We start from the raw sequence: 25,395 nt of genomic DNA on the forward strand, positions 1-25,395 counted from the left end.
GGGAAACCAGGCACAGGTTCCTAAGAAACCTCTCCCAGTGTGGTCTCAACAGGACACAGTTCCTTCAGCGGCAGTTTGTGACAGCACACATGAGATAATGTCCACCACAGACACTCATTTATAGAGCCTCAGTTCCCAGAGTTTTTCTTGGGGACTGGTTGAGTAGGCAGCCTCTTCCTAGAACATTCCAAATCCACATTTCCAGAAGGAAAAGCAGGTTTTCAGTGTAAACCACATCGTTTGTGGGGCGCCTGGGTGGCTCAGTGGGTTAAGCCGCTGCCTTCGGCTCAGGTCATGATCCCAGAGTCCTGGGATCGAGTCCCACATCGGGCTCTCTGCTCAGCAGGGAGCCTGCTTCCTCCTCTCTCTCTCTGCCTGTCTCTCTGCCTACATGTAATCTCTCTGTCAAATAAATAAATAAAATCTTTAAAAAAAAAAAAAAAACCACATCGTTTGTACCAGTGACCTTCCTTTCCGGATTATGTTCTCCTCTCGTGCTGGGTAATGAGTCTGTCCCAAATCCCTGCCTCACACCACCTGTTTTCATGGACCATTCTTTAGTACTACTTGTGTCTGTTCATGTCATCTGAGAAGCAGAAGGCATGTGCAAGACATTTATTGGGAGAAAGGCCTGTGAGGGGAAAAGGGGGGAAACATAGAAGTGGGGGAAGCATGAGATCACAGTGTGTTATCACACCCTGTGGAGGAGAGGGAAGGAGGAGGGGAGAGGGTCGAGCAAGTGCAGTGTTGCAATATGGTGTTCTAGGGACATTTCAGCGGGGTCAGCGGTGAGACATCCATCAATGAGGCCCATCACAGGAGTCCTGTGTCTTGCAGGAGTGGGCCAGCCATAACATGCCCGCATGCCCAGTCGTTAGCTCAGGTCAGCCGGGGGGAAGTACGGTGTGGACACGGAAGTGGGGGCAGATCCTCAAGGGCAGCTGTTTAGCAGTCATCTCTGTGGCATGTTTTGGAAGTGTTTGAGGTATTCCAGGAGTAGATGATTGGTGAAGAAGTCCAAAACGGAACCTTTAAAGACATTAATATTGAAGAGGTGAGCAGACATGAAAGGAGCCAACATAGGAGGCTGCGCAGTGTTTCCAGAGTTTGATCATGACCCATGTTGGAGTTTAACAAAGAAAAGAAGGGCCAGTTGTATTAATGTTCTAGAGAAGTAGAGTGGCAGGAAGAGGCTATTGGTGAGCTTTTTGTTGGTGGTGGAGGTGAGCTTTCTGAGATCATTTTTAGTGGATTTCAGGGAACAGGTTGGAGCAAGCTGATAGGGACATGAATGTGTACTGCTTTTTTTTTTTTTTTTAAGATTTTATTTATTTATTTGAGAGAGCGAGCACAGGCAGGCAGAGTGGCAGCAGAGGCAGAGGGAGAAGCAGGCTCCCTGCCAAGCAAGGAACCCGATGTGGGACTCGATCCCAGGACACTGGGATCATGACCTAAGCTGAAGGCAGCCGTTTCACCAACTGAGCCACCCAGACATCCCTGTGTACTGCTTTTTGAGAACAGGAAAAAGCTCTTGGCTGGCTCAGTCAGTGGCACGTGTCACTCCTGATGTCAAGGTTGTGAGTTCAAGCCCCATGCTGGGTATAGAAATTACTTTAGAAAAATCTTTAAAAAAAAAAATCCCTTTCCAAATAAACAGTATTTAGTTGTGATACTACTTAGATCCATAAAAAATGTAAAATTAAGTGATGCCCTGCCTGTTAAATTTCTCAGAATTCAGCATTCTTCTGGTAGACGAACACAAAGAACTGAGAAGGAAAGAAGAGAAATTCAGGTGTGGATGAAAAGAAAACGCAAGGAAAGAATGGCGGAGTACTTACACCAGCTGGCGGAGAGGAGAGGGCGAGAGCATGACCCTTTCTGCCCAAGGAGCAACCCAGTAAGTGTGCAGGATCAGGGCGATGGGATTAGCAGCGAGTACGTGCAGTTTTCCCTGGCAAATATTCAAGAAAAGGATTAACCTAATTTGGATACATTTTTATTAGATAGAAATGCCACCGTTTGACTTGTCAGAAAATGTTAATTAACAAAATGTAGCAAGGTATTCTATAAGCCATGTTCTGTTAAACTTTCTTTCTTTCTTTTTTTTTAAGATTTTTATTTATTTATTTATTTATTTGCAGAGTGACAGAGAGGGAACATAAGTAGGGCAAGTGGGAGAGGGAAAAGCAGGCTTCCTGCCCAGGCAGGGCTTGATCCCAGGACCCTGGGATCATGACTTGAGCCAAAGGCAGACTCTTAACAACTGAGCGACCTGGGTGCCCCTCTGTTGAACTATCTTAAATACTTTTTCTTCCCCTGGCTAACTATGGCTCTTGCTAATTTTAACTAAGTGAAGAGGTTAACTGATTGGTGACCAATTGGAACTTTTCCCTTAATTTTCAGTCAGAGTCAATGGCAGTTGAACAATTGTGTGTGTAGTAAAGCCATTTAAAAAATCAATTTTGTATCCATAAGTTATCTACAAAAAATAGAGTATGGGGGTGCCTGGGTGGCTCAGTGGGTTAAGCCTCTGCCTTCAGCTCAGGTCTTGATCTCAGGGTCCTGTTACTTTGATAATCACATTACTATGAAAATTACATTTGAATTATACTTACAGTTTATCTTTTACTTTGTAATTTGAGATAAAATATATAGTACTTAATTTTTTTCAGCATCATTAGAGGAACATGTTCTATAAAAGTGAATTTCCCAGACAGGGCTGTCACATTTAAGCACCAAATGGCGCAAAGTAGGTGAACTGTTAAGTAAATTGCATACTTTACTTGTGTCTGGAGATATTTTTTTTTAAAGATTTTATTTATTTGACAAGCAGAGATCACAAGTAGGCAGAGAGGCAGGCAGAGAGAGAGGAAGGGAAGCAGGCTCCCCACTGAGCAGAGAGCCCAATGTGGGGCTCCATCCCAGGACCCTGTGTCTGGAGATATTAATATCAATTTTTTTTTTCTTTTAAGAGAGAGTGCAGGCACGTGCACACAACCTGGAGGGAGGGGGCGAGGGAGAGGGAGAGAAAGAGAATCTTTCACTATGGGGCTTGATCTCATGACCCTGAGATCATGACCTGGATCAAAATCAAGAGTCCGGTACTTAACCAACTGAGCCACCAAGGTGGCCTGAGGTTAATTAACAGAACATTTTGTGGATAGTGTTAAAGACCTGGTTAATGACCCTCAAGGCTGCTGAGGTACCTGACTAGGATCTTCAAGTGTACGTGTTTATGTGTGTGTTCTTCTACCCACAGCGGGTGGGTTCTGGTATCGCCCTGTCAACCAAGTAGATACCCAAGATAGATAAGATGGTGTCCAATTTTGGAACAAATGAACTCTGAGGGCACTGGCGTTGCTTGGTTCGTCGACTTCATGACCTCTCCTCCACAAGTGCAAACACCTGTTTATTTGTAGCTTCTATTCAGGTGAAGGTATTGAGATTAGTGAGGGGTTAATGTAATTAAAAATTTCATTTGAATTTGTATCAGAAATTAATAAGACCTTTAGTTTGTTACTGACGACTTCCGTGTAGGGCCTATAGAGAGTGAATGTACTTCTATGTGCATTTTTATATACATAATTTTGTCTAAAAGGACTTGACTTCATTAGTAACTCAGTAGTTATTCTTAGGGTTCTGGAATAAGACACTAGTTTGCCTCCTGGTGCATAAGTTTGAAGAGTTTACAAGTCACAGTGAGCATACTACAGTAGGTTGCTGGTAGACATTTTGAAACATCAAAATGTTAGTTTTCAAGGTCTGACTCCTTTCTGCTTGATCAAGTAACACTATCAACCACAAGACCGAGTATGAAGTCTGTGTCTTCATCCTTAAAATGTTGTTTCCCATTTCAAATGCGGCTGACATAGTATGTTAATTAATTGAATTTAAATTTTTAAAAAAGGAAAAATAAATGCAGCTGATAAGGTTCTCTCCTTTGGATAAAATGCTCAATTTAGCTGCTAAAATAGATTTTGCTTCCCACTTACTGAATTAGATTTTAATCATATGATGCTTTAACATTTTCATGATTTATGTTTGGGATAGGAAGCTTCGTCAAATATGACAGTGTTCTGCACTGTTTCCTGAAGAGCAAAACCATGTTTTAAGCTCCCATTAAAATTGATTAGTGGAATTTTCATGTTTTTCGTGCATCAAAAAGGCTTAGTGATTTGAACTGAACAGTAACAGACTAACCAGGTATTTCTCGTGCAGTTTTACATGACTTCAAGGGAAATCCGGCTGCGACAGAAGATGAAGAACGAAAAGGACAGGTGAGCTGGGCAGCGGTACCCCCAGCGCCCTCTCCGGTTTGCGCACCCGAGGTGCAGGCTACGCCTGAGGAACTCTAGTCTTCACAGTAGCCCCTTTTTGTCCATTAACAGAACATTATGGGAGATAACTGCAAGGAAAGTAGACTCCACTAGACTTTTTAGGAATTTGCTTTCAAATGTCTTTTATTCTGTTGAATTAGATGACTTTTACTTCCTCTCTTGTCCTGCCTCTCCCAATCCAGGTATGTATGTACGTTTTGAAAATACCTAAGGGGCCATAACTGTAGGTACCTTTACTAATTTCCACCCAATGTTTTTCAGAAATCTGAAATATGAATTTGCATTTGAAAAGCTTTGAAAAAAATGCTAGGTGATCTTTTAAACATTCCGTTCCCTCTAGAGGTATGAATTGAAAATGACTCTTTCATTAAATGTTGTTTAATTCTTTGTCTGAAGATTGCTACTCTCTGACCACTATAGTCGGCGGATCTCACAAGCTTACAGTCTGATGAATGAACTGTTAACTGAGTCAGTACAGCTCCCAACAGCTGCACAGAAAGCCCTGCCTAACAAACCCAGAGCTGCTCCCCTTTCCCAAGAGCAACATTGTCTTTCGCCAAGAAGGTGAGACAGTTTGGCATAACATTCGGCGAGATTAGGTCAGGCATGGTAAGAAGAATGTGGTGCTTCTGTCACCCACGTTCAGTGTCTTTGCATCTACGTTGCTCAGAAATATGAAAATCAAGTAAAGAAAAACATGGTCCTATGATTACAAGGTCTTTATAAGTTTATAGAATCACCAAGGAAAACGACAACAATGTCATTATACCTCTTAGAGAAGGCAGAGCACTTGGGCACACCTGCCACAGTGCTGTCTGTTCGATTCTGTTTCCTCCTTTTCTGTGGTCTGCCGCCTCACTGTTCCCCTCATTCCTCCACTTGGCTCCCCGCCTGTAGAACTAGTCCTCACCAGCTTCTCACTTCTCCGCTCTCTCTTCCCAGCACAAACCCACATGTAATCAGGTCACTTGTGTGTGTATAGTTTGGGGTCTACTCAAAATACAAGAGACTCCCTTGAATCTTTTCTAAAATAAAGCAGGGTATTAAATAATAAGTAACTGCCAAATACATAGATAATTTGAATTGGGCAAATAACCAAAAACAGTCTCCTTGAAAAAAACAAATGAAGTTTAAGTTTAAACAAAAAATGACTTGTTGAGAATTGTTATAATGTGAAACATACCGCTGACGTACAGAGTAAGCAATGTCAAGTGAATATATTAATCAGGGCTAGAATTTGGGCCTTCTGAATTATAGCTCATTACTGGTTTGAGATTCTAGGGATATAATAATTACATAATTTCTACTTTAGAGAGAATCAACATGGTCACAATATTCCAGTAAATCAACCTGGAAAATTCAGATATATATCCAGACCAAGTTATATCCGAAAGGGGAAACCTCAAGGCCTTCCTTGGCCATGTGGTAAGAATTTAAGCTTTTTTTAAATTTTAAATTTTGTATAATTTGGACCTCCTTGTCTCCAGAGTTGGTTTTCATTAATAAAATGAGATCTTAATGAAAAGCAGTTCTCATGTCAGCAGAATGCAAGTTGCAGGACTGGTAAAGACTCACCTGTGCTGGGATTTTGTTTTTTCTGCCGCTTTGAAATAGGAAGACTCCAGAAATCTTCTTAAACGAATGGCCTTTTTATAATAGAATTTGAACAGTCAATATTTAGATTAAGACTTATTTGGGAATATGTTTCTTTTTGTGTGTCTGGCTGCAAAGGTAGGCATTTTACAAGCCAAGTTCTTATAGACATCAGATGGACTAGATAGATACCAGGATGTCACAGAAGAGGAATAGTAAGAGGCTTATATTGACATATCATGTTTGGGGCGCCTGGGTGGCTCAGTGGTCTAAAGCCTCTGCCTACAGCTTAGGTCATGATCCCAGGGTTCTGGGATCAAGCCCTGCATCAGGCTCTCTGCTCAGCGGGGAGCCTTCTTCCCACCCCATCTCTCTCTGCCTGCCTCTCTGCCTACTTGTGATCTCTGCTTGTCAAATAAATAAATAAAATCTTAAAAAAAAAAAGAAATATCATGTTTTTACCTTTTGAACATCCTTTTGCACATTTGAAGATATAACATCTGTTATTTATTGCTAGCTTTCCTTTAGTTAATTTAGCCATATTTGGGTTTTGATTACCAGAATAAAACGTATTTATTTTGTGAAATGATTACACGTTAAAAATGTATAATCATAGGGGCACCTAGATGACTCAGTCAACTGAGTGTATGGCTCTTTTTTTTTTTTTTTTAAGATTTTATTTATTTATTAGAGAGGGAGCACAGAGAGTGGGAGGGAGAAGCAGACTCCCCATGGAGCAGGGAGCCCGATGCGGGGCTCGATCCCAGGACTCTGGGATTATGACCTGAGCCAAAGGCAGACACTTAACCAGCTGAGCCACCCAGGCGCCCCAGGTGTCTGGCTTTTTTAATTTTCAGCTCAGGTCATGATTCTCAGGATCATGAGATCGATTGAGCCTCTCATCAGGCTCCACGCTCAGCAGAGTCTGCTTGGGGTTCTCTCTCTCTGCTCCTCCCCCAGCTCGCGCTCTCTCTCTCCAAGAATATAGAACCATGGTTAATATGTAGTATGAATGCATATAGCTTTTAGCTGCATAATAAACTAATGTGCCAGGTTCTATTTAAGCTCTTTAATTACAACCCTGTGAGACATGTACTGTTAGAGTCCCATTTTACAGGTGAGAAAACCCAGGCAGAGAAAGTTGAAATAAGTGCCTTAGATCAGATAGCTAGGAATTTAAACCCGGTCTGGGTCTAGAGCCTACACACTAGAATCTATGCTTCATTATGCTGCCTCAATTAGAAAATTGAAGTTTCTATGAATTCCAGTCCTCTTAATAAAACTTCATAGTTTAACTCCTGCTCTTAATTAACAAATTATAATAAGAGTCTCTTTTTAAACTAAAATTTCAGTAGTAACCATGTTTTTTTTGAAGTTTTATTTTATACCTGATGCAGTTGTCAAAGTTAAGTAAAAGAAATGCCAAAAATTGGCAAGAATTTTAAACTTCAATCTGTGGTTTCTCAATATCAGATGGAAAAGTCTTGGATTCTGTGGAAATGTGTCTCTGGCTTGGGTCTGTCCAGAGTCAGGCCTGTATGATGACGTTGCACTTGCCTGGGCTAAGGGCTTGGCCCTCCTTTGGTCAGCTCCCCTACTCCTGGGAGACTGTCCTCAAAAAGGTGCTCCTGCACGTGGGGACCCCCATCCCACAGACCTGTCTGGAGCTGTCTCCGGCCTTCAAGGCGGCCCCTCCTCCTGCCTTCTGAGCCTCCTTTCCCCATCGCAGAGGTTAAAGGAGTTTGTCTGTTTTTCTAGGAACTGCTTCTTACACCATACAGAGCAAAGGTGGCAGAGGCAAAGTGGCAGTAAGGAAGGCTGTGGCATCTCCAGTTACCTTCCAAAAAGGTAAGGGATAAATAAAGAATAAAGTTCTTCAACTTAAATTTTTAAAAGTTGTAAGGCATCTCAGAAATTTCAATTGCAGATTTCAGAATGCGGGTGTGGCAGTGTGGTATGGTGGTTTGGGAACGGGCTGTGGAGTTAGCTCTCTTTGGAATCCTAGTTCACCACTTATTCTTTAGTTTTGGGAAAATTCCTAACCCATTTGTGTAAGCTTCAACTTTCTCACCTGCAAAATCCTGATTGTTATGAGTAAGAACCCATATTATGGGCTTAGCAGAGAACTGAACATAAAAGCAAGTACTGAAGAGGCGGCCATTTTCACAGAGTCATGATAAGTTTGGGGACTCGGAATGAGCTGTGCTCTGATCCACTGGAGAGGAAAATGGCCATGATCTTAATGCCTAAGGATTAAGGTCGAGCCCCGGCCCAGCCCTCGCCCCTTGTTACTCTTCATCATTTAAAAAGAACGTTCGCAGTATCCTCCTGGGCACGCTCCGTCACGGGCCCGGCCCCGGGAGGTGGGCAGGGCAGCTGGTATCCCCATTTTACTGCCGAAGCCAGGGAGCCCCGGGGAAGTGATGCCTGATGCCAGGCCCTGTACTGACGCGGCCTGTGAGTGACCTCACTTCGTCCTCGCAGTGACTGAGCTCTCTTTCATTATCCTGACTCACAGAAATGGCTACATTTGTTAGAGACAGTAATGCAGTCACTGATGACACGTAGTATAAAAATGATGAGAAACATGAATGAGTCTGTTCCTGCCTTTAGGCCTCTCTCCAATGCCGCCACCTTCCAGTTCACTGCCTCTGTCTTCAGCCACGTCTGCTCTTTACCCTGTCATGTTTGTGTTACGTTGATGGCTCCATGTCCTAGGAATTCTCTTTGGTTCTTTTTCCATAGTTTTCCCCACTGAATTCCTTAAAACCCAAGGCTGTAATTAACTAGGATCAGTTTGAGTGCTGGAAGCATCATTTCCTGTGCTATTAATTGTATAACCCCAGACTTTTGTTTTTATTTCAAAGTCTCTCATTTTCATCTTCTGTAAAATTTTTAGGTTAGAGTACTCCAAAACTATTTTATTCTTTTCTAAAAAAATACCTGCTAATGTTAGTTTAACAGATAAAACCCCCAAAATGCAATGTGGCCCCTAGAAATAGCTGAAATTATATGTACACTGATATTATATTTATGGAAGCTCCAGAACTCCAGGGTTTTGTGAAGTGAATTATGATCTAGCATGAGGCTTTGCCCTTAGAAGGGCAAACAGAAGTATTTCTTTCATTGTCCAGGGGTAGCCCTGCCTGTGACAGGATGAACTTGGTAGGTCTCCACGTTTCTAGCTTGGCTGTGTGTCTAGAGTATGGCCCAAGACCGGCAAGTGGAGGGACAGGGTTTTCTCCTGGAGGTGGTACAGGGAATGGATTCTGGTTTTCTGTTCAGTTTCAGATTATTCAGGCTGGAGCCCATAGACGTTTGGCAGTAGGTTTCATAAAGAAACTGGGGGTGGTGGTCACTGGCCGTCAGAGAGAGTGCTTCTTGGAGGGAAGCCGGTGCACTTGCCAGCCTAGTTTCCATGGTGGGGTTTCTTTCCGATGGCTCACTGACCTTTTACCTTAGAACGCGTCCGCTGTCCACCCTGGAACATGAACACCCACACTTGAAAAGCGTCGCACGTGCTCAGTTTCACAGTGTCGTTTTCATATTTTACTTTGAGATTGGCTACCCGGAGCAAATCCTAGAGAAACGCACTCGGATCTGAAGCGAAGGAGATTACCAAGTCATCCCTGCCGAAAGCAAGGTGAGAAAAAGCTAGGGGCGGCTTCTCCAGGTGTGTAGATCCCCCGCGGGTAAAGGCTTATCCTAAAGTCCAGGACGGTTAACCTTAATTTCTTAATTTCGGTGATGATTTTGTCATTCTTCTTGATGGCAATAATGAGGTCCATTGGAGGAGTATCGAAGTCTAGTTAGCACACGCGCTGTGGCGGCCGCAAGTGGGGATCGCCGGGCGGTCACAGCCTTGGCTGATCTCTCACGGCCGCCCCAGCGCCGTCTCCGTGTGCTGCCGTCTCCTTGGAGAGACCCCTGCCTCGTGGTTAGCATGCTGCTTAACCACTTGGTGTTCTCTCTCTCTGTCAGCCTTGGGTCTCAAGTCCTGCTTTACCGGCTGTTTTCTTTTTCGCCGCAGTGTTTGCCGTACTCTTCGCAGTTGGAACTTCTGCACAGTTCCATGACATCTGTGGCCTCTCCTCTCCTAGAGGTTACTTCTAGACTTGTTCTCTCTAGGACTCTCTTGTCCTAGAGGTTACTGTTATTTTTAAAATGACGAGATGGCCAGAATTCAGTTTCCTTTGGTCACACTGACGGGGCAGAAATCGTTAAAACCATACCCAGACCCTGTGATTCAGTTGTCAGGGAAGGGGCGCGGCGGGCTCAGCTGGTGAGGGGCGGGGGGCAGCTCCCAGTCCCCGGCTGTGCGTGTAAGCCCCGTGTTGAGTGCAGAGATTTCTTAAAGATAAGTCACAAAAAAACTTTAAATATTAGATAAAACGTGACTGCCTTGGATTTGATCATAAAAGTCAGAATAAACAAGCCAGTTTATAAGTGAATCAGTCCCACTAGCTTTGTCCTTTTCCTGTGAAAGGTTCCGGTGCTCCATGCCGTGTGCAGTGTACGAGAAACCACGTCACGGCCGAGCTTTCACCTCAGTCAAAGCAGGTGTGTGTAGAGTACGAGAGGGAGGAGACCATGGTGAGTCCTTGGATGGTACCTTCACGCATCCGTACAATTCTTCAGGAGAGCCACGGTTCCCTTCTACAGGTAAGCGCTGTTCCCCATCTCCGCCTGCCTGTGATTTCTGTTGTCTCCTGCTGTTGTTGTTGCTTATTGTTCTCTGTGGGGTGTGGAGCTCCTGCAAGACCGAAGCAGTCATTCAAAGCATCTACACTTTTGGCTTAGTGCTATAGCATTTATCTTTCAGAATTTTCCTTGAATTTGTATTTTCCTTTCAACTAAAGAATAACCAAAAAAGTAAGAACAGATGATTGTAGTACAAGTACAAAAATCCATTGTGCCCATTCTTCAGACCTGGTGCCAGCACCTAGTTGTGTCAGACGTTGTTCAGCCCATGGTCGCTCCAGATGTGCTGGGCAACCACCGCCCTAGTTTGCTTCCCCAGCTGGGGGATGAGCAGCCCTGGAAACTTTGGAAAGCTTAGTTCATGTTCCATTTATTTTTTTTCTCAGGCTCAGATCACAACTTACTGCCTTTCTTAATTTGATAGGACTTGTCAGCCGTTGAGGAAGAGCGAGAGCCTCCTTCCCGCGGCGCGGACAGTGTGTCTGAGAGCACCGGCAGCATCCTCAGCAAGCTTGACTGGAAGGCCATTGAAGACATGGTGGCCGGTGTGGAGGACAAGAGCCTGTCCGTCCACCGGGCCTGGGACCTGTAAGACCCGAGTATCTGTTGCCAAGGAAAGCCCGGCACCTCAGTGGTTGTCATTCTGAAAGATTTGTGCATTTGAAAGAGAGAAGCAGTGAAGGGAGCCATGTGTACACACCACCAGCAACCATATCTTACGCAGATTAGCCATGGCAAGAGGGAAAATAAACACTTCTCAATAATTTCGCCTTCGTGGGTAAAGGGTTGTTTAACTATAGATCTGTTACATGCTTTTGCATTTGACCTATCCTTAGACACCATTTTTTTAATGATGAAAAAATGAAAGATAACTTTCAAGTCAAGTTTACATAATATTTAAGTTACTTTCAATAAAAAATCTCTTTCGTCTCCTTCTTTACTATCTCCTGAGTTTTGAGAAACAAACTTATATGGATAATTGAGGGGAATTAGAAAGTCACAATCTCACCCCGAAACTCAATAACGAACTCCGTTTCAGAACACGGCCTAAAATTCAGCTGGGCAGGCCTGGTCCTGGAGTGAAAAAAAAACCAACGACCTCCCACCTGTCCTGTGCCCTCCAGCCTTCAAAGACTTGGGAAAAGAACCAGGGAAGAATGCTCTGCGTGGCAAATAAGATCCTGACTCCAGAAGGCTCATGTGAACTTTCTAAAGACCATGGTGCGGAGACTGGGGTGGTTTCTGTTGTTGCCCCCAAATAATGTCATAATTTTGGAGATAATTTTAATGAGAAGAAACTAAAAACCTTCATTCATTTGTCAATTTTTGGTATAATATCAAAGAATACTATTGTCTGAAAAAGCAATTCAATGTGCCTCCTTTTCCAGCTACATACCTGTGTGGGGCCAGATGTTTTTATGTCCTTCAGCCACAATAACATCCTGCAACAAGCCGCGCACAGAAGCACGTATGAGAATTCTGCCGTCTTCCATTAAAGCCAGACATTCAAGAGATTTGTAAAACTATAAAACAGTGCTACTCTTCCCACTAAGTTTTGTTTTGGAAAATAGTTACAAACATTGAATGGGAGGTGCCCGAGTGGCTCAGTTGGTTAAGTGTCCAACTCTTGATTTTGACTCAGGTCATGATCTCAGGATCGTGAGATCCAGCACCATGTTGGGCTCCATGCTGGGCACGGAGTCTGCTTAAGGTTCTCCCTCTGCCCTCTGCGCGCGTGCATGTGTGTGTGCGTGTGCGTTCTCTCTCGCCCTAAAAAATAAACATTGAATGGGTAACTGTAATTAAAGCTATTTAAACACTTTCCTCGGTTTTAATTACTAACGATAAATATTCACAGATATACCAACAAAAACAAAGCTCTTTAGGACCCTAAATAATTTTTATGAGTATAAAGAGTTTGAGAACTGATGCTTTAGGGCTAACGGTGTGAACCCTTAACTTACCAACTCGACATTTCACACCACTTCAGAAGTAACGCGGTTTTACAGTAGTATAATCCCTTTTACCTGCTCCTATTCTGATGTAAACATTCAGTTGCCTTTTAAGGCAATTATCATTTCCAGTACTTTTTCATTTCTTCCTGTAGATCCAAATTTCTATCTAGCAGTTCCCTTCAGCCTCAAGTTCATTAGCATTTCCTATAGTACAGATCTTCTGGCAATTCTCTCGGGTTTCGTTGACGGACTATAGGTTTTACCCTCATCGGAAGGGTGTTTTTCGTAGCTCTTATTCTAGGGTAAGATCTTTTCTTCTAAGATGCGTCTTTCTGGTGTCTTGATTGGATGTCTGGAGTATTACTGAGGTACCAGCAAGGTCTCTCCACTCTGGCTGGGCTGGCCTCACCCCCGCAGCCGGGCTCCACCTCTGGTAGGTCTGTTGGCTCTCGACCTTGTGGTCAGTACTCTCTGGTCTTCCTCAGGTACACTGGTACTAATATGAGCAGCTCAACCCCGTCCGCACACAGGCTTCTCCCCAGAGAAGCTCAGGCTCCTCTGTGCAGCTTCCTTCCCCCTGTGGCCCTACCTGGCAGATTCCCGCCACTGATGGCCCTGAACTCTGCCTCTTCAGCTGAGTCGGACCACAGTGGCGTGCTTGGAATCTAGCTCGTTATGTTGCGGTCATCAGAGTACTGTCCTCAAGCAGGCACCGAGGCCTTCACAAGATGACTTCCTCGTGAGTTGCCCTTCTCTCCAGGACCACTGTTTTGTGCTGCACATTGTCCCACATCTGCCAGCTTTATGGTTGAGACAGGCAGGCGAGTCAGGTAGCGGGTCCTCTGTCATAGGTGGAAGTGGAAGTGTTCTGGGGAATATCCATATAGTAAACCTGAAAATGAGGAAGGAACAAGGGTGGAGACCAACAGCAGAGGACAGATAATCCTAGGTAGTTTCAACCCATAGCCTGAGATCACCCTTAGTATTCAAAAAATTGCAATATGATGGGGTCCTGGGTGGCTCAGTGGGTTAAAGCCTCTGCCTTCGGCTCAGGTCATGATCCCAGGTTCCTGGGATCCAGCCCCGCATTGGGCGCTCTGCTCAGCGGGGAGCCTGCTTCCCTTCCTCTCTCTCTGCCTGCTTGTGATCTCTGTCCGTCAAATAAATAAATATATCTTAAGAAAAAAAATTTAAAAATTGTAATATGATTTTGCTTAGTGTATCTGAACACAGAGGACTCATCCAAATGAGCATTTTAGCTCCTACTAAGGAAGGGTCTAGACTTCCTGCCCTTCCTGCATGGACTGTAGAGAAGCAGTTCCCACACGCAGGTTTTGAACAGCATGCTTGGGAAATGCCTCTAGTTATTAAAAGTGTTCCCCAGTTTCTCAAAACTGAATCTTTGCTTACATTCTTATTAAAAATTTAATACAGCATTTAGCATGATTTATCATAAACCAAAGTGTTCTGGCTGAACTTGGAATCCACCAGCAAAGGAAACTCAAAGCTTCTGCCGAGAAGCTATATACATGGACCTAGATTTAAAACATTGACTTGGGGCCCCTGGGTGGCTCAGTCGGTTAAGCATTTGTCTTGGGCTCTGTCTCTCTCAAATAAAAATCTTTAAAAAAATAAACACTGACTTCAGACTTCTGTGCTTTCTCACGTCTCCGTGCACTGTTTCCAGCCAGAGTCTATAATCGATACGTGGATGCACTAACGACAAGCCATTGTTACTTCTACAATGTTCCATCTGTCAACAGTTCAAATAATTATTAGGTACATGCTTTGTGTCTTGCTTAGCTTTCCTCTAAGAAATCAAACCTTGGGGGCGCCTGGGTGGCTCAGTGGGTTAAGCCGCTGCCTTCGGCTCAGGTCATGATCTCAGGGTCCTGGGATCGAGTCCCGCATCGGGCTCTCTGCTCAGCAGGGAGCCTGCTTCCTTCTCTCTCTCTGCCTACCTCTCAGTGTACTTGTAATTCCTCTCTGTCAAATAAATAAATAAAATCTTAAAAATAAAAAATCAAACCTTGAATCTCGCTGAGGAAATATGAGAAAAAGGAAAATGTACTTGATAATAGCTCAGAAGTCACACTGGGTAGCCCTCCAGAACTCCACTTCCCTTTAAGCATTGCGTATACCTTGATCATTCGTGTTCAGCATCTGGACTATGGCCCTTTGCCATTAAGGACACCCTGGTGGAAACAAATGCTTTAGTTTCCATACAAACACTGAGTTTGGGCGCACCTGGGTGGCTCAGTGGGTTAAGCCTCTGCCTTAAGCTCAGATCATGATCTCAGGGTTCTGGGATCGAGTCCTACATCAGGCTCTCTGCTCGGTAGGGAGACTGCTTCCTCCTCCTCTCTCTCTCTGCTTGCCTCTGCCTACCTGTGATCTCTCTGTGTCAAAATCTTTAAAAACAGAAAAAAAATATTAAAAAAAAACCAAAACAAAACACTGAGTCTGGGGAATAACTGAAAGGAAAAAGTCCTTATTAGCTAAAGTTGGTTTATAAGTTGGGAATGGATGGCCTAAACTTTTCCTATATATGTGGGATTGGGGCCAAGATCTGTGACAGAAGTTGCCTAGCTGGAGGGAAAATTTCTCTATAGGGTTTAAAAAATAATGATAACCAGGCAGGAGTCCAGCTTTCGAACTGATTACTGCAGGGCAGAGGTCAGCAAATCTGACCTACTCTCTGCTTCTGGAAGTAAAGGTGTTTGTTTTGTAAGTAGGCGCCATTCCCAGAGCGGATCCCAATGCGGGGCTTGATCAAGACCTGAGCTGAATCTGATTCTGGTGCTTAACTGACTGAACCACCCAGGCACCTTGAAATAAGAGTTTTACTGAAACACAACCTGCACTGTGTCAGTGGCAGAACTGAATAGTTGCTACACAGACTATGATTTTTCAAACACTAAAATACTTTCTGGCCTTTTAGAAAAAAAGTTTCAGCAGATGAAATCTACCTATACACTCAGAACTTCAACAAACTTTTTAGTACTTTGCTCTAAAACCTGAATGGACACTTAGGTATCACCAGACACATAGAGAAAGACTTCATCATGACGGGGAATACAAGGTAAGTGGGCAAAATAATAGAACGGATTATGTAGGAAATAGATGTGGCTTATTTTTACATAATCTCTACACCCAATGTGGGGCTCTACAGACGAGTCAGCTAGGCACCCCTCAAAGAAATCTTTCTTTAAAACAAGTTGGGAAACTCCATGAGAGAGGAAACTCTATTCTTACATTTCCATGAGGTTGTTTCTGTTAATAAAGATTTTTATTTCTGATTGGTGAATGTCAAGAGTTAACATCGATTCCCATGTTTAAAATGAGTGTAGTCTAGGAGTTAAAAACCAAGTGAAGGGCCACCTGGCTTGCCTAGTCAGTGGAGCGTGTGACTTGTGATCCTTGGAGTTCTCAGTTTGAGTCCCACATTGGATGTAGAGATTACTTAAAAAAATAAAACCTTGGGACCCCTGGGTGGATCAGCCATTAAGCATCTGTCTTCAGCTCAGGTCACATCCCAGAGTCCCGAGATCGAGTCCCACAAGAGGCTCCTTGCTCACTGGGAAGCCTTCTTCTCCCTCTGCTTCCCTCCAACTTGGACTGTCTCAAATAAAATCTTAAAAAAGAAAAAAAAAACCTTAAAAAACAAAACAAAACAATGAGGGTTGCCTGGGTGGCTCAGTAGGTTAAGCCTCTACCTTCAGCTCAGGTCATGATCCCAAGGTCCTGGGCTCAAGCCTTGCATCGGGCTCCCTGCGCAGTGGGAAGCTTGTATTCCCTCTTCTACTCCCCCTACTTGTGGTCCTGCTCTTGCTGTTTCTCTCTGACAAATAAATAAATCTTTAAAAACAAACAAACAAACAAACAAACAAACAAACAGAGTGTATTTGTGGGGCACCTGGCTGCCTCTCAGTCAGAAGAGCACGAGACTATTGATCTTGGGGCCATGAGTCTGAGACCCCTGTTGGGGTAGAGATTACTAAAACAAAACAAAACCGAAACCAAGCAGGTGTGTTTGTGACTTCATTCTCTCTGTCCCTGTTCTTAGTGCTTTTGAGTGATGGACAGCAATGTCTCCTTCAGTAGGCTGAGCAGATTAAGTATTTACCTTGTAAAATCCCACACGACAGATGGACCACAAGGTGTAGATTTGGGGCGCATAGCGGCAAGCCCGCTGTGGCTGCAGGTCTAGGCTACGGTTTGTTCTCTACTCCGGCTCTACTGACAATAAAGCTGTTAATTTTACCTCCATCTTTCAGAGACCAGTTTATAATTCTAACCAGAATTTGAAGAAGTGAGGAAAGTGATTTATCAGCCTCCTTAAATCTGAACATACGATGCCTTAGCTGTGACTTGAGCTCAAGGCCTCCAAATGCCAAGTGAGAAATCTACTTTTTAATCTGACAGATATAAGGAGATATTGCATCCATAAAGTAAGAATAAGTTAACTGTAAAGAGGAACAATCAGAGAACAAGAAGAAACTGAAATTTAAAATACGGCTGAAATAAAAAACGTAATGGAAGAGTTAAAGCTGAAAAGCTCTCAAAGACGGAGCCAAGAGACACCGCTCGCCCCACCACAGGGGGGCAAAAAACAACTGAGAAGCATGTCTGAGGGGCGCAGTCGGCGCGGCCAACTTTTGATGTCTGCTTGGGTCATGATCTCAAGGTTGCGAGATGGAGCCCTGTGTCGGGCTCTGTAAGGAATCCGAGATTTTCTCTCTCCCTCTGCCCCTCCTCCTGCTCTCGGGCTTCAATAAATAAATCAATTAAATAAAATCTTAACATCAACAACTGAGAAAATCAGTCCAGGAAGATTAGCTGACTAACAGAAACTGCAGAGAGACCAAAGAAACTAAAGAGGGCCGGGAGGGGCGCCTGGCTGGCCCGGTGGGTAGAGCATTAATTCTTAATTAATTAATTAATTCTTAATTAATTCATATCAATTCTTGATCTCTTGATCTTAGAGTCTTAGGTTCAAGCCCCATGCTGAGCATCCAGCCTGCTTGAAAAAAAAACAAAAAGAAAAAAAAAAAAGAAAACTTAGAAAGAAATTAGAAAAATTCTCCATAGCTAAGGACACAGATTAAAAGATTAAAAGTCTGTATGTACCCTGCAAAATGAATTTTAAAGAGATCCATTAAGGGACATCATAGTGAAATTTCAAAATATGGGAAATACATAAAATATCCTTAAAGCTTCTAGAGAGGGACAACACAAGTTGTATACAAAGGAACAATAGTATGGTATCACCTGTCTTAATGGCAACAGCACAGGCTAGATGATGATGAACAGATTTTCAAAGGGAAAATTTTCAATTCAGAATTCTAGACCCAGCTATCAATCAATTACAAGGTGAGAACAAAGACATTTTCAGACACCTAATGACTCAGCAAGTTTGTCCCATTGTGTCCATTTTTAGGGAGCTGTGGCAGGCTATGCTCAAGCAAACGGAACATTTTTAGGCAAAAAGGAAGAAGGCATGGATTCCAGACACAGGTTCTGAATCCAACCAAAACAGGGGAAGGAAGAGTCTGGTACAATAACTTTGCCGCAGTCCTGGAAAATCGGTCCATACTGATGGGAAACGTCAGGATAGCTAGAGGAGGACTTTCTTGACGGAGGAACAGGGCTGCTGGGAGTAGGAGGCAGGGTGGGGAGGAGACACAAATGAATGATACAACAGAGCATACAAAGAGTTACAGAGTACTGCGTGGAACTTCTGTGAGTGAAAAGCAAAGCAGTTTCACTGAAGGGAACTGAGTATACAAGAAAGGAAACATTCGTCTAGTACACTAAATGCGCGCTCTGACTGAACAATATTTACATAGTTTTCTATTGCTTAAACTCTGATTAAATATAGTGATACCCATATTGGGAGAAGAGGGGAAGAGCATAAGAACTATGTCCTCACCTTTCATAAAAAAGTTAATAGGTCATAAGATAATACATAGTCCAGAATTAATAAATTGTAATAGTATATTCTTTAGAAATATAACTATGCAAAGAAAGAGCTAAAAGAATTCAAAGTGATTGCCTTTATGAACAAGGGATTATTTAAATTAGAAAAATCAAACCAGTAAATAATAGAAACTGTATTATTGCATTAAAAGCCTACCTCTTTGTAAAATTTATATCTTGGGATTGCTTTGTATAAAAGGCAGGATTCTAAAGATTCAAGCTATGCAAAAGTCTACCAACACGTCTTTTCCCCTTTTTGAATAATGTCACATCTTCTGATTCCTTTCCTTGCTTCAAATCATGGTTATTCCTCATGGTCTGTCCTCCAGATGAATCCCGTATAAGTCATGTTCTCTTCTGCGTGGTACCAACCCAGGAAGGCTGGTCTCACTGCGTGTAAGGAAATTCACACCTGTTCTCTCCTTATCACAATTTAAACAATATCCAACCAAAGCTCTGTGACCGATGTAATTATCGTAAAGTTTTACAAATGAGGCCACTTCTCTCCTCCCGCCGCCCCCACTCGGGTTATTGTTGTCCTTCACATGGACCTTATGGCCTCCTCTAGCACTGTGTACATTGTAGACAGTGAGCTTTTATTATTTTTTTTAAAAAGATTTTATTTATTTATTTGTTTGACAGACAGAGATCACAAGTAGGCAGAGAGAGAGGAGGAAGCAGGCTCCCTGCCGAGCAGAGAGCCCAATGCGGGACTCAATTCCTGGACCCTGAGATCATGACTCGAGCCAAAGGCAGAGGCTTTAAAACCCACTGAGCCACCTAGGCGCACTGACGTGAGCTTTTAAAAACGCAACTCTGGGGGTGCCTGGGTGGCTCAGTGGGTTAAAGCCTCTGCCTTTGGCTCGGGTCATGATCTCAGGGTCCAGGAATTGAGTCCCGCATTGGGCTCTCTGCTCGGCAGGGAGCCTGCTTCCTCCTCTCTCTCTGCCTGCCTCTCTGCCTACTTTAAACAAAACAAAACAAACAAAAAACGCAACTCTGATTTCACAGAAGCAAATGCCTATTCTACTCCCACCTTCTTCATTTCTTTAATGGCTTCCATTTGCTTTCAGGACGTCTTTAAGAAGGTTTGGTCAGCAAAAGCATGATTGGGCCCACCTACATCATCAGCTTTGCTCTGCTGTCTTGCTCTCTGCCATCCCTGGGAACCATGAAGCTTCACAGGCTGTGCCTCAATTGGGGATTCCCCTTGCTTCCCTTCCTCCATCTATTTTTTTGCCCTAGAGTTCAGACCTCAACCATCATGTCCCTAAAGGAATGAACTGCTGGAAGGAATTAAAAGTCATTTCCCATTTCTTTCTTTCTTTCTTTTTTAAAGAGTTGATTTATTCATTTGGCAGAGAGAGAGATCACAAATAGGCAGAGAGGCAGGCAGAGAGAGAGAGGGGGAAGCAGGATCCCTGCTGAGCAGAGAGCCCGATGTGGGGCTCGATCCCAGGACCCTGGGATCATGCCCTGAGCTGAAGGCAGAGGCTTTAACCCACTGAGCCACCCAGGCGCCCTCATTTCCCATTTCTTACTGGCTCAACCAACATTAGCTGGTGTCTGGTACAGCTGTTACATGTCAGGCTTTATCTGAGGACTAATCAGCTTCACTCGGAGAAGACAGCCTTTCTCACCCCCCGCAGCCCTCCAGACTACTTCCGTGCTACACACCAGCGTGGATTTTGTTACTTTTCCTCTCAGGCACTCACTTCAGTTGTTACTTACTAACTATGTAGTTGTGTGCTTTGGGGTTCATTTCCCAACTCTCTCACCGGAACACGGACTTCCTGCCCCTGGTCCAGCACAGTCATTGCTTGCGGTAGACACTCAGCACAAACTTGCCGAGTGATTAAATTTGCAGGAACTAATAGTAACCAGTGTCAGGACCAAGTCATCCCCAAGACAAAGTGTTAGTATGACAGGAAAGAAGGATTCAATGTTTTTTGTTCTTAAAGATTTCACTTACTTGTCAGAGAGCGAGCGAGCACAAGCAGGGGAGAGGCGGGCAGAGGGAGAAGCGGCTCCCCGCTGAGCAGGGAGCCCGATGCGGGGCTCGATCCCAGGACTCTGGATTCACGACCTGGGCCGAAGGCAGCCACTTCACTGACTGAGCCGCCCAGGCGTCCCGGGGGCCAGTGTCGTAAGCGCGGGAGAGGAGCGCGGAATGTAGCTTGCTTGACCTCCCCGGTGCCGACACCGCCGCTCCGCCGGACTCCTCCATTCCACGGTCGCACACTCACACCTCATTTCCAGAACCACTCCACCTCAGAGACCCCACCCGTTCCTTCCTCTGACTGGTCGCCCCATTATTCCATGCCGGCCGCCGCCGTTCCGCTTCGCGGAGGCCTCTGAACCGTGGGCCTTCCCGGGTCTCTCCCGCGGGCGCAGCGACGCGCCCCTCCCGCAGCTGCCGGTCCTGGCGCCGGGGACGCCCTGCTCTGCCGCGCCGCGCGCCCTGCTGGGGAGAAAGGACCCGAGCGTGCGTTTGGGCATCGTCACAGTTCCCCCCGGTGTAGCCAGTGAGGGGTACTTCTGACCCACAAACCCGAGTGTATCATACCTCGTTCAAGCCCAACCGAACTCTTAAATGCGGCGTGGCGGGCCGCCGTCACCCGGCTTCCCTGCTCAGCATTTCCGTCCGCTGCTGGCCTCACTCCCTGAGAGCGTCCCATCCGCTTCTCATTCGCACTCACGCATTTCTCACTGTGGCTGGCTTTGCTCTCGTTCTTTCTGAAACTACTCTCCCTCAAGGGCACCCTTTACATTCCGAAAGGCAGGAGCAGTAGCTTTTCGCGCTGCATTTCACGTGCTGCTTTGTCCTGCTTGAAACTCTCTAACTGCTGGTTCCTGGATTCTTCCCAGCCTTCTCTAAGCATTTCTTCTGTCTCCTCCACAAACGCACTGTCCTCCTGCTGCATCTTAAACGTTTCTAAGTCTCCAAGGTCCTTGCTTCGGCTCTGTGCTGCTCACTCAACAGCTGACATGCTGAGGAGTCCCAACTGTGGCCTCAGCCCAAAGCCTCCCACCGAAGGTGTCATACTCCCACCTTCTGGACTTCCCCGAACATCCCAGAGAGCCTCACCTCCAGCGCGATGAAACCTACTTAACAGAAGTAGAGAAACAGAATAGCTGTCCTTGATGCCTCTTGTCTTCCTTGACCTCATTCAGTCAACAGTCAAGTCCTGCTTTTTTTTTTTTTTTTTTTTTTTAGATTTTATTTATTTATTTGACAGAGAGAAATCACAAGTAGATGGAGAGGCAGGCAGAGAGAGAGAGAGAGAGGGAAGCAGGCTCCCCGCTGAGCAGAGAGCCCAACGCGGGACTCGATCCCAGGACCCTGAGATCATGACCCGAGCCGAAGGCAGCGGCTCAACCCACTGAGCCACCCAGGCGCCCCAAGTCCTGCTCTTTTTATTTCCTAAATACATCCACCGCCTCTCTGATCTTCCAGCCCCCATCACCCTCCTCATTCAGGGTCTCCCCATCTCTGAGACAACCGCATCAGTCTTCTCTTCTTGACGCCCACAAATCTAGCCGTCCATGTAGGAGCCAGAGTGAGCTTTCACAACTCCTTGCTTGAAGTACTTCCAATGCCTACATGGTAAGATTTCAGTCCAGAAAGCGTAATACTTCGCCCTTTCTATAGCTTCATCTTTTGATGTTGTACTCCTCACACCCACAGTGCTATCCACACTTTCAGAATTCCATCCCCATGTCCCTGCTATAGCATTCTGATGATCCAAATATGCACAAAAGATAATTATGGATTTAAAAAAAAAGCAATCTCTTCTCAACATAAGGCTCAAACTCATCACCCTGAGATCAAGAGTCATGTGCTCTAACTTCTGACTGAGCCAGCCAAGTGCCCCAACTATGGATTTCTTTAAATAAGCTCCTGCAGAACATGCTAAGTGATTTTTTAAAAAGATTTTATTTATTTATTTGTCAGAGAGAGAGAGAGAGAATGAGAGCGAGCACAGGCAGACAGAGTGGCAGGCAGAGTCAGAGCGAGAAGCAGGCTCCCTGCGGAGCAAGGAGCCCGACATGGGACTCGATCCCAGGACGCTGGGATCATGACCTGAGCCGAAGGCAGCTGCTTAACCAACTGAGCCACCCAGGAATCCCCATGCTAAGTGATTTTATTTGCCAAACTTAGTATTACACTTATTTCTGTAACACATGGCTTCAGACTGTGTTCTGAATTCAAAGTTAATACTCTTTTTGCCAATTCAATTGGCAATTCAATTGTCTTCTACATCAGCCCAGGTAATACAGGTAACTAAAATAAAAACAGAACACATAGAAAGCCACATTTTACCTTCTCTATTTATCTCATAGGATGGTAGGCATCTCAAAATCGGGAGACTATAAAGGGGATCTTTTGAAAATGTATAAAAAAATCCACATTTAGTCAGTCTACATTCAGCTCTTACAGGTGACTGAACGAGGGCTTTCCAGATGAATCTTCTTTGTAAGAACAACTCATCTGGGAGGGAAGAACCCTGAGGATTGCTCTTGGTACTAAGTAGGTATGTACAGGTGACCCCTTGCACAATGCAGAGTTTGAGACACTGACCCCCCCCCCTCCACCCAGTTGTGTGCAAAGTTTGACTCAAAAACTTAGCTATTAATAGCCTACAGTTGACCAGAACCCCATTACTGGTAACACTACTGTTCAATTAGCACGTTTTTGTGTTATATGTATTTTATACTGTATTCTTACAATAACGCTAGGGGGAGAAATATTAAGATCACAAGGACCATACAGTGAAGTCTCTGCATATTAAGAGGACTGCAAAGTTCAAACCTGTGTGTTCAAGGGTCAACTATAGCTTGTTGATACCGGTTCACCTAGTTGAGCCTCAATTTCTCTTCACCTATAGATTTCAAGGCAGATCACACAGGTTAATGGGATGGGAGTGACCATGTATCCCTCAAAATTGTACACACAATTCTCTCAATTTCCTAAGTAGAGATTTCATGGTCCTCATTAGATAGTTAGAGATTCGTGAATTCCAAAGTGATGAAGGACACCTGGGTGGCTCAGTGGGTTAAAGCCTCTGTCTTCAGCTCGGGTAATGATTCCAGGGTTCTGGGATGGAGCCCCACATCGGGCTCTTTGCTCAGTGGGGAGCCTGCCTCCCTTGCCCCCTGCCTGCCTCTCTGCCTATTTGTGATCTCTGTCTGCCAAATAAATAAATATTTTTTTAAAGAAGTGATTTCTCAGATCCTGCATATTGTATGATTCTGTCTTTTAAAATTATGGGATGTAGGGATCTACTATCGATTTGGCTTTATATGACAACCTTAGATTATAATTACTTTTTCCTGTTGTCCTATGCTATAAAGCTAGTAAGGTTAGGCCTAAATTACAATTCTAGGCAAGTTATGAAGACAAATTTACACTGCCGTTTATTGCAGAGAAAAAAGGGTGAAGCCAGTAGTACTAGATGACAAAGTAGCACAAAGTAACTTTTAATTTCTAAAGTTCTAAATGACTGAGATTAAGGACTGAAAAATGTAATAAGATAATAAAATTTAAAATACATTATGTATTTTTCTATGTATGTAAAAATACATAGAGCCAAAATTACATTCAGCAAAAACTGCAATGCCTATAAACTATATAATAAAAAAATAATCACAATATATCATCCACTTATTTCAAGCAGTAGATAGCAATATTTCTAACATGAGAACTTGAATCATAAGGCAGGCTATTTAGGCTTCTTTTCCCTTCAGTTCATCTGTAGTTATCTCTTGGCATTGGCTAACTAAAATTCAAAGGATTAAAGGCTTATCACCATCTTTCTTAAAACTGGACCAACCCCCTTACTTCATTCTATTATGGCAGCCCTGTTGGAGTTATGCAGGCTTAACAATCAATACTTTTGAATTTGGAAGAGACAATGTCTCTCAAACCCATAATAAATTCACATAAAAAGGATTACAAACCAGAAAATAACTGTTGTTTCTCTATTTAGAATCAAATATTTCTTTAAGAATCTAAGGACAAATGACTCAGTCTCTTCCTAAAAAATTTGTAAAGAATAAAAGTCAGATGGAAGAAATCTATAGATTAAGACCTAAAAGACATTTTTAGAAGATTGAAAATTTGAACACTAACTGGATATTTGGTGTTAAGAAGTATTAATATTTAAAGATGACATATTTAAAGATTAAATGATGTATCTGGGAAGTTTCAGAAAAATATGGAGAGTATATGGAGAACAGCTGATGAAAGCTTGGTCAGAAATTCAGAATGACTGAAACTAAGTGGTGGGTATGTTGTGATTCTCTAACAAAAAAAATTAAAATTATTAAAAAAAAATACTGATGATGAGTGGGGCGCCTGGGTGGCTCAGTGGCTTAAGCCTCTGCCTTCTGCTCAGGTCATTGTGTCAGGGTCCTGGGATCTTACCTCCATCAGCTCTCTGCTCAGCAGGGAGCCTGCTTCTTCCTCTCTCTGCCTATTTGTGATCTCTGTCAAGTAATAAAAATCTTAAAAAAAAATATTGATAAGAAAAAAAATTGTGTGCATACTACATCACTGTGAACGACACCAGACACAAGTGGTCTCATCAAAGAAGGGTGAGTCGGTGGTATTCACTCAATTATCAGACAAAATACACAAGGATTCTATGACCACTTGGTCAATAAACGGTGCAAACTGGAATCTGTTGGTCAGTGACCTGTCATACCAAGTTTACGTTCAACTGTTTCTTAGGACCAATAGGACGAGGAAGGAGTGCATTTAGGAAAATCTTAAATAAAAATAATTACATCAATTTGTTTAAGTAATGAATAATGTGCTTCCTATGACA

At 43.8% G+C, this 25,395-nt stretch overlaps 1 protein-coding gene and 1 long non-coding RNA gene across 3 annotated transcripts in view; one reads left to right on the forward strand and one right to left on the reverse strand.

Annotated features, from left to right (window-relative positions):
* Window positions 1–12,453, forward strand: part of CPLANE1 (ciliogenesis and planar polarity effector complex subunit 1) — a 141,342-nt gene extending 128,889 nt beyond the window's left edge. Inside the window, exons 47-56 of the mRNA XM_082724195.1 lie at window positions 1,732–1,897; window positions 4,219–4,277; window positions 4,734–4,901; window positions 5,650–5,762; window positions 7,689–7,778; window positions 9,490–9,573; window positions 10,417–10,592; window positions 11,056–11,219; window positions 11,671–11,852; window positions 12,020–12,453. Coding sequence (XP_082580321.1) covers window positions 1,732–1,897; window positions 4,219–4,277; window positions 4,734–4,901; window positions 5,650–5,762; window positions 7,689–7,778; window positions 9,490–9,573; window positions 10,417–10,592; window positions 11,056–11,219; window positions 11,671–11,852; window positions 12,020–12,069 — 1,252 coding nt within the window. The 3' untranslated portion in view covers window positions 12,070–12,453. The remainder of the gene's footprint in view (window positions 1–1,731; window positions 1,898–4,218; window positions 4,278–4,733; window positions 4,902–5,649; window positions 5,763–7,688; window positions 7,779–9,489; window positions 9,574–10,416; window positions 10,593–11,055; window positions 11,220–11,670; window positions 11,853–12,019) is intronic.
* On the reverse strand, window positions 601–21,216 carry LOC309861377. 2 transcript variants are annotated; one of them, XR_014309901.1, is made up of 5 exons: window positions 20,538–21,216; window positions 12,596–13,478; window positions 12,028–12,073; window positions 5,913–5,983; window positions 601–1,029 (listed from the first exon to the last, which is right to left on the reverse strand). It is a non-coding gene; the product is annotated as an uncharacterized lncRNA (long non-coding RNA). The 2 variants fall into 2 exon arrangements; XR_014309900.1 differs by lacking the exons at window positions 5,913–5,983; window positions 12,028–12,073 and adding an exon at window positions 1,839–1,951.
* Between the last annotated feature and the right edge of the window lie 4,179 nt (window positions 21,217–25,395).

Source organism: Mustela nivalis, assembly GCF_964662115.1.
Source record: "Mustela nivalis genome assembly, chromosome: 3".
Lineage (NCBI taxonomy): Eukaryota > Metazoa > Chordata > Mammalia > Carnivora > Mustelidae > Mustela > Mustela nivalis.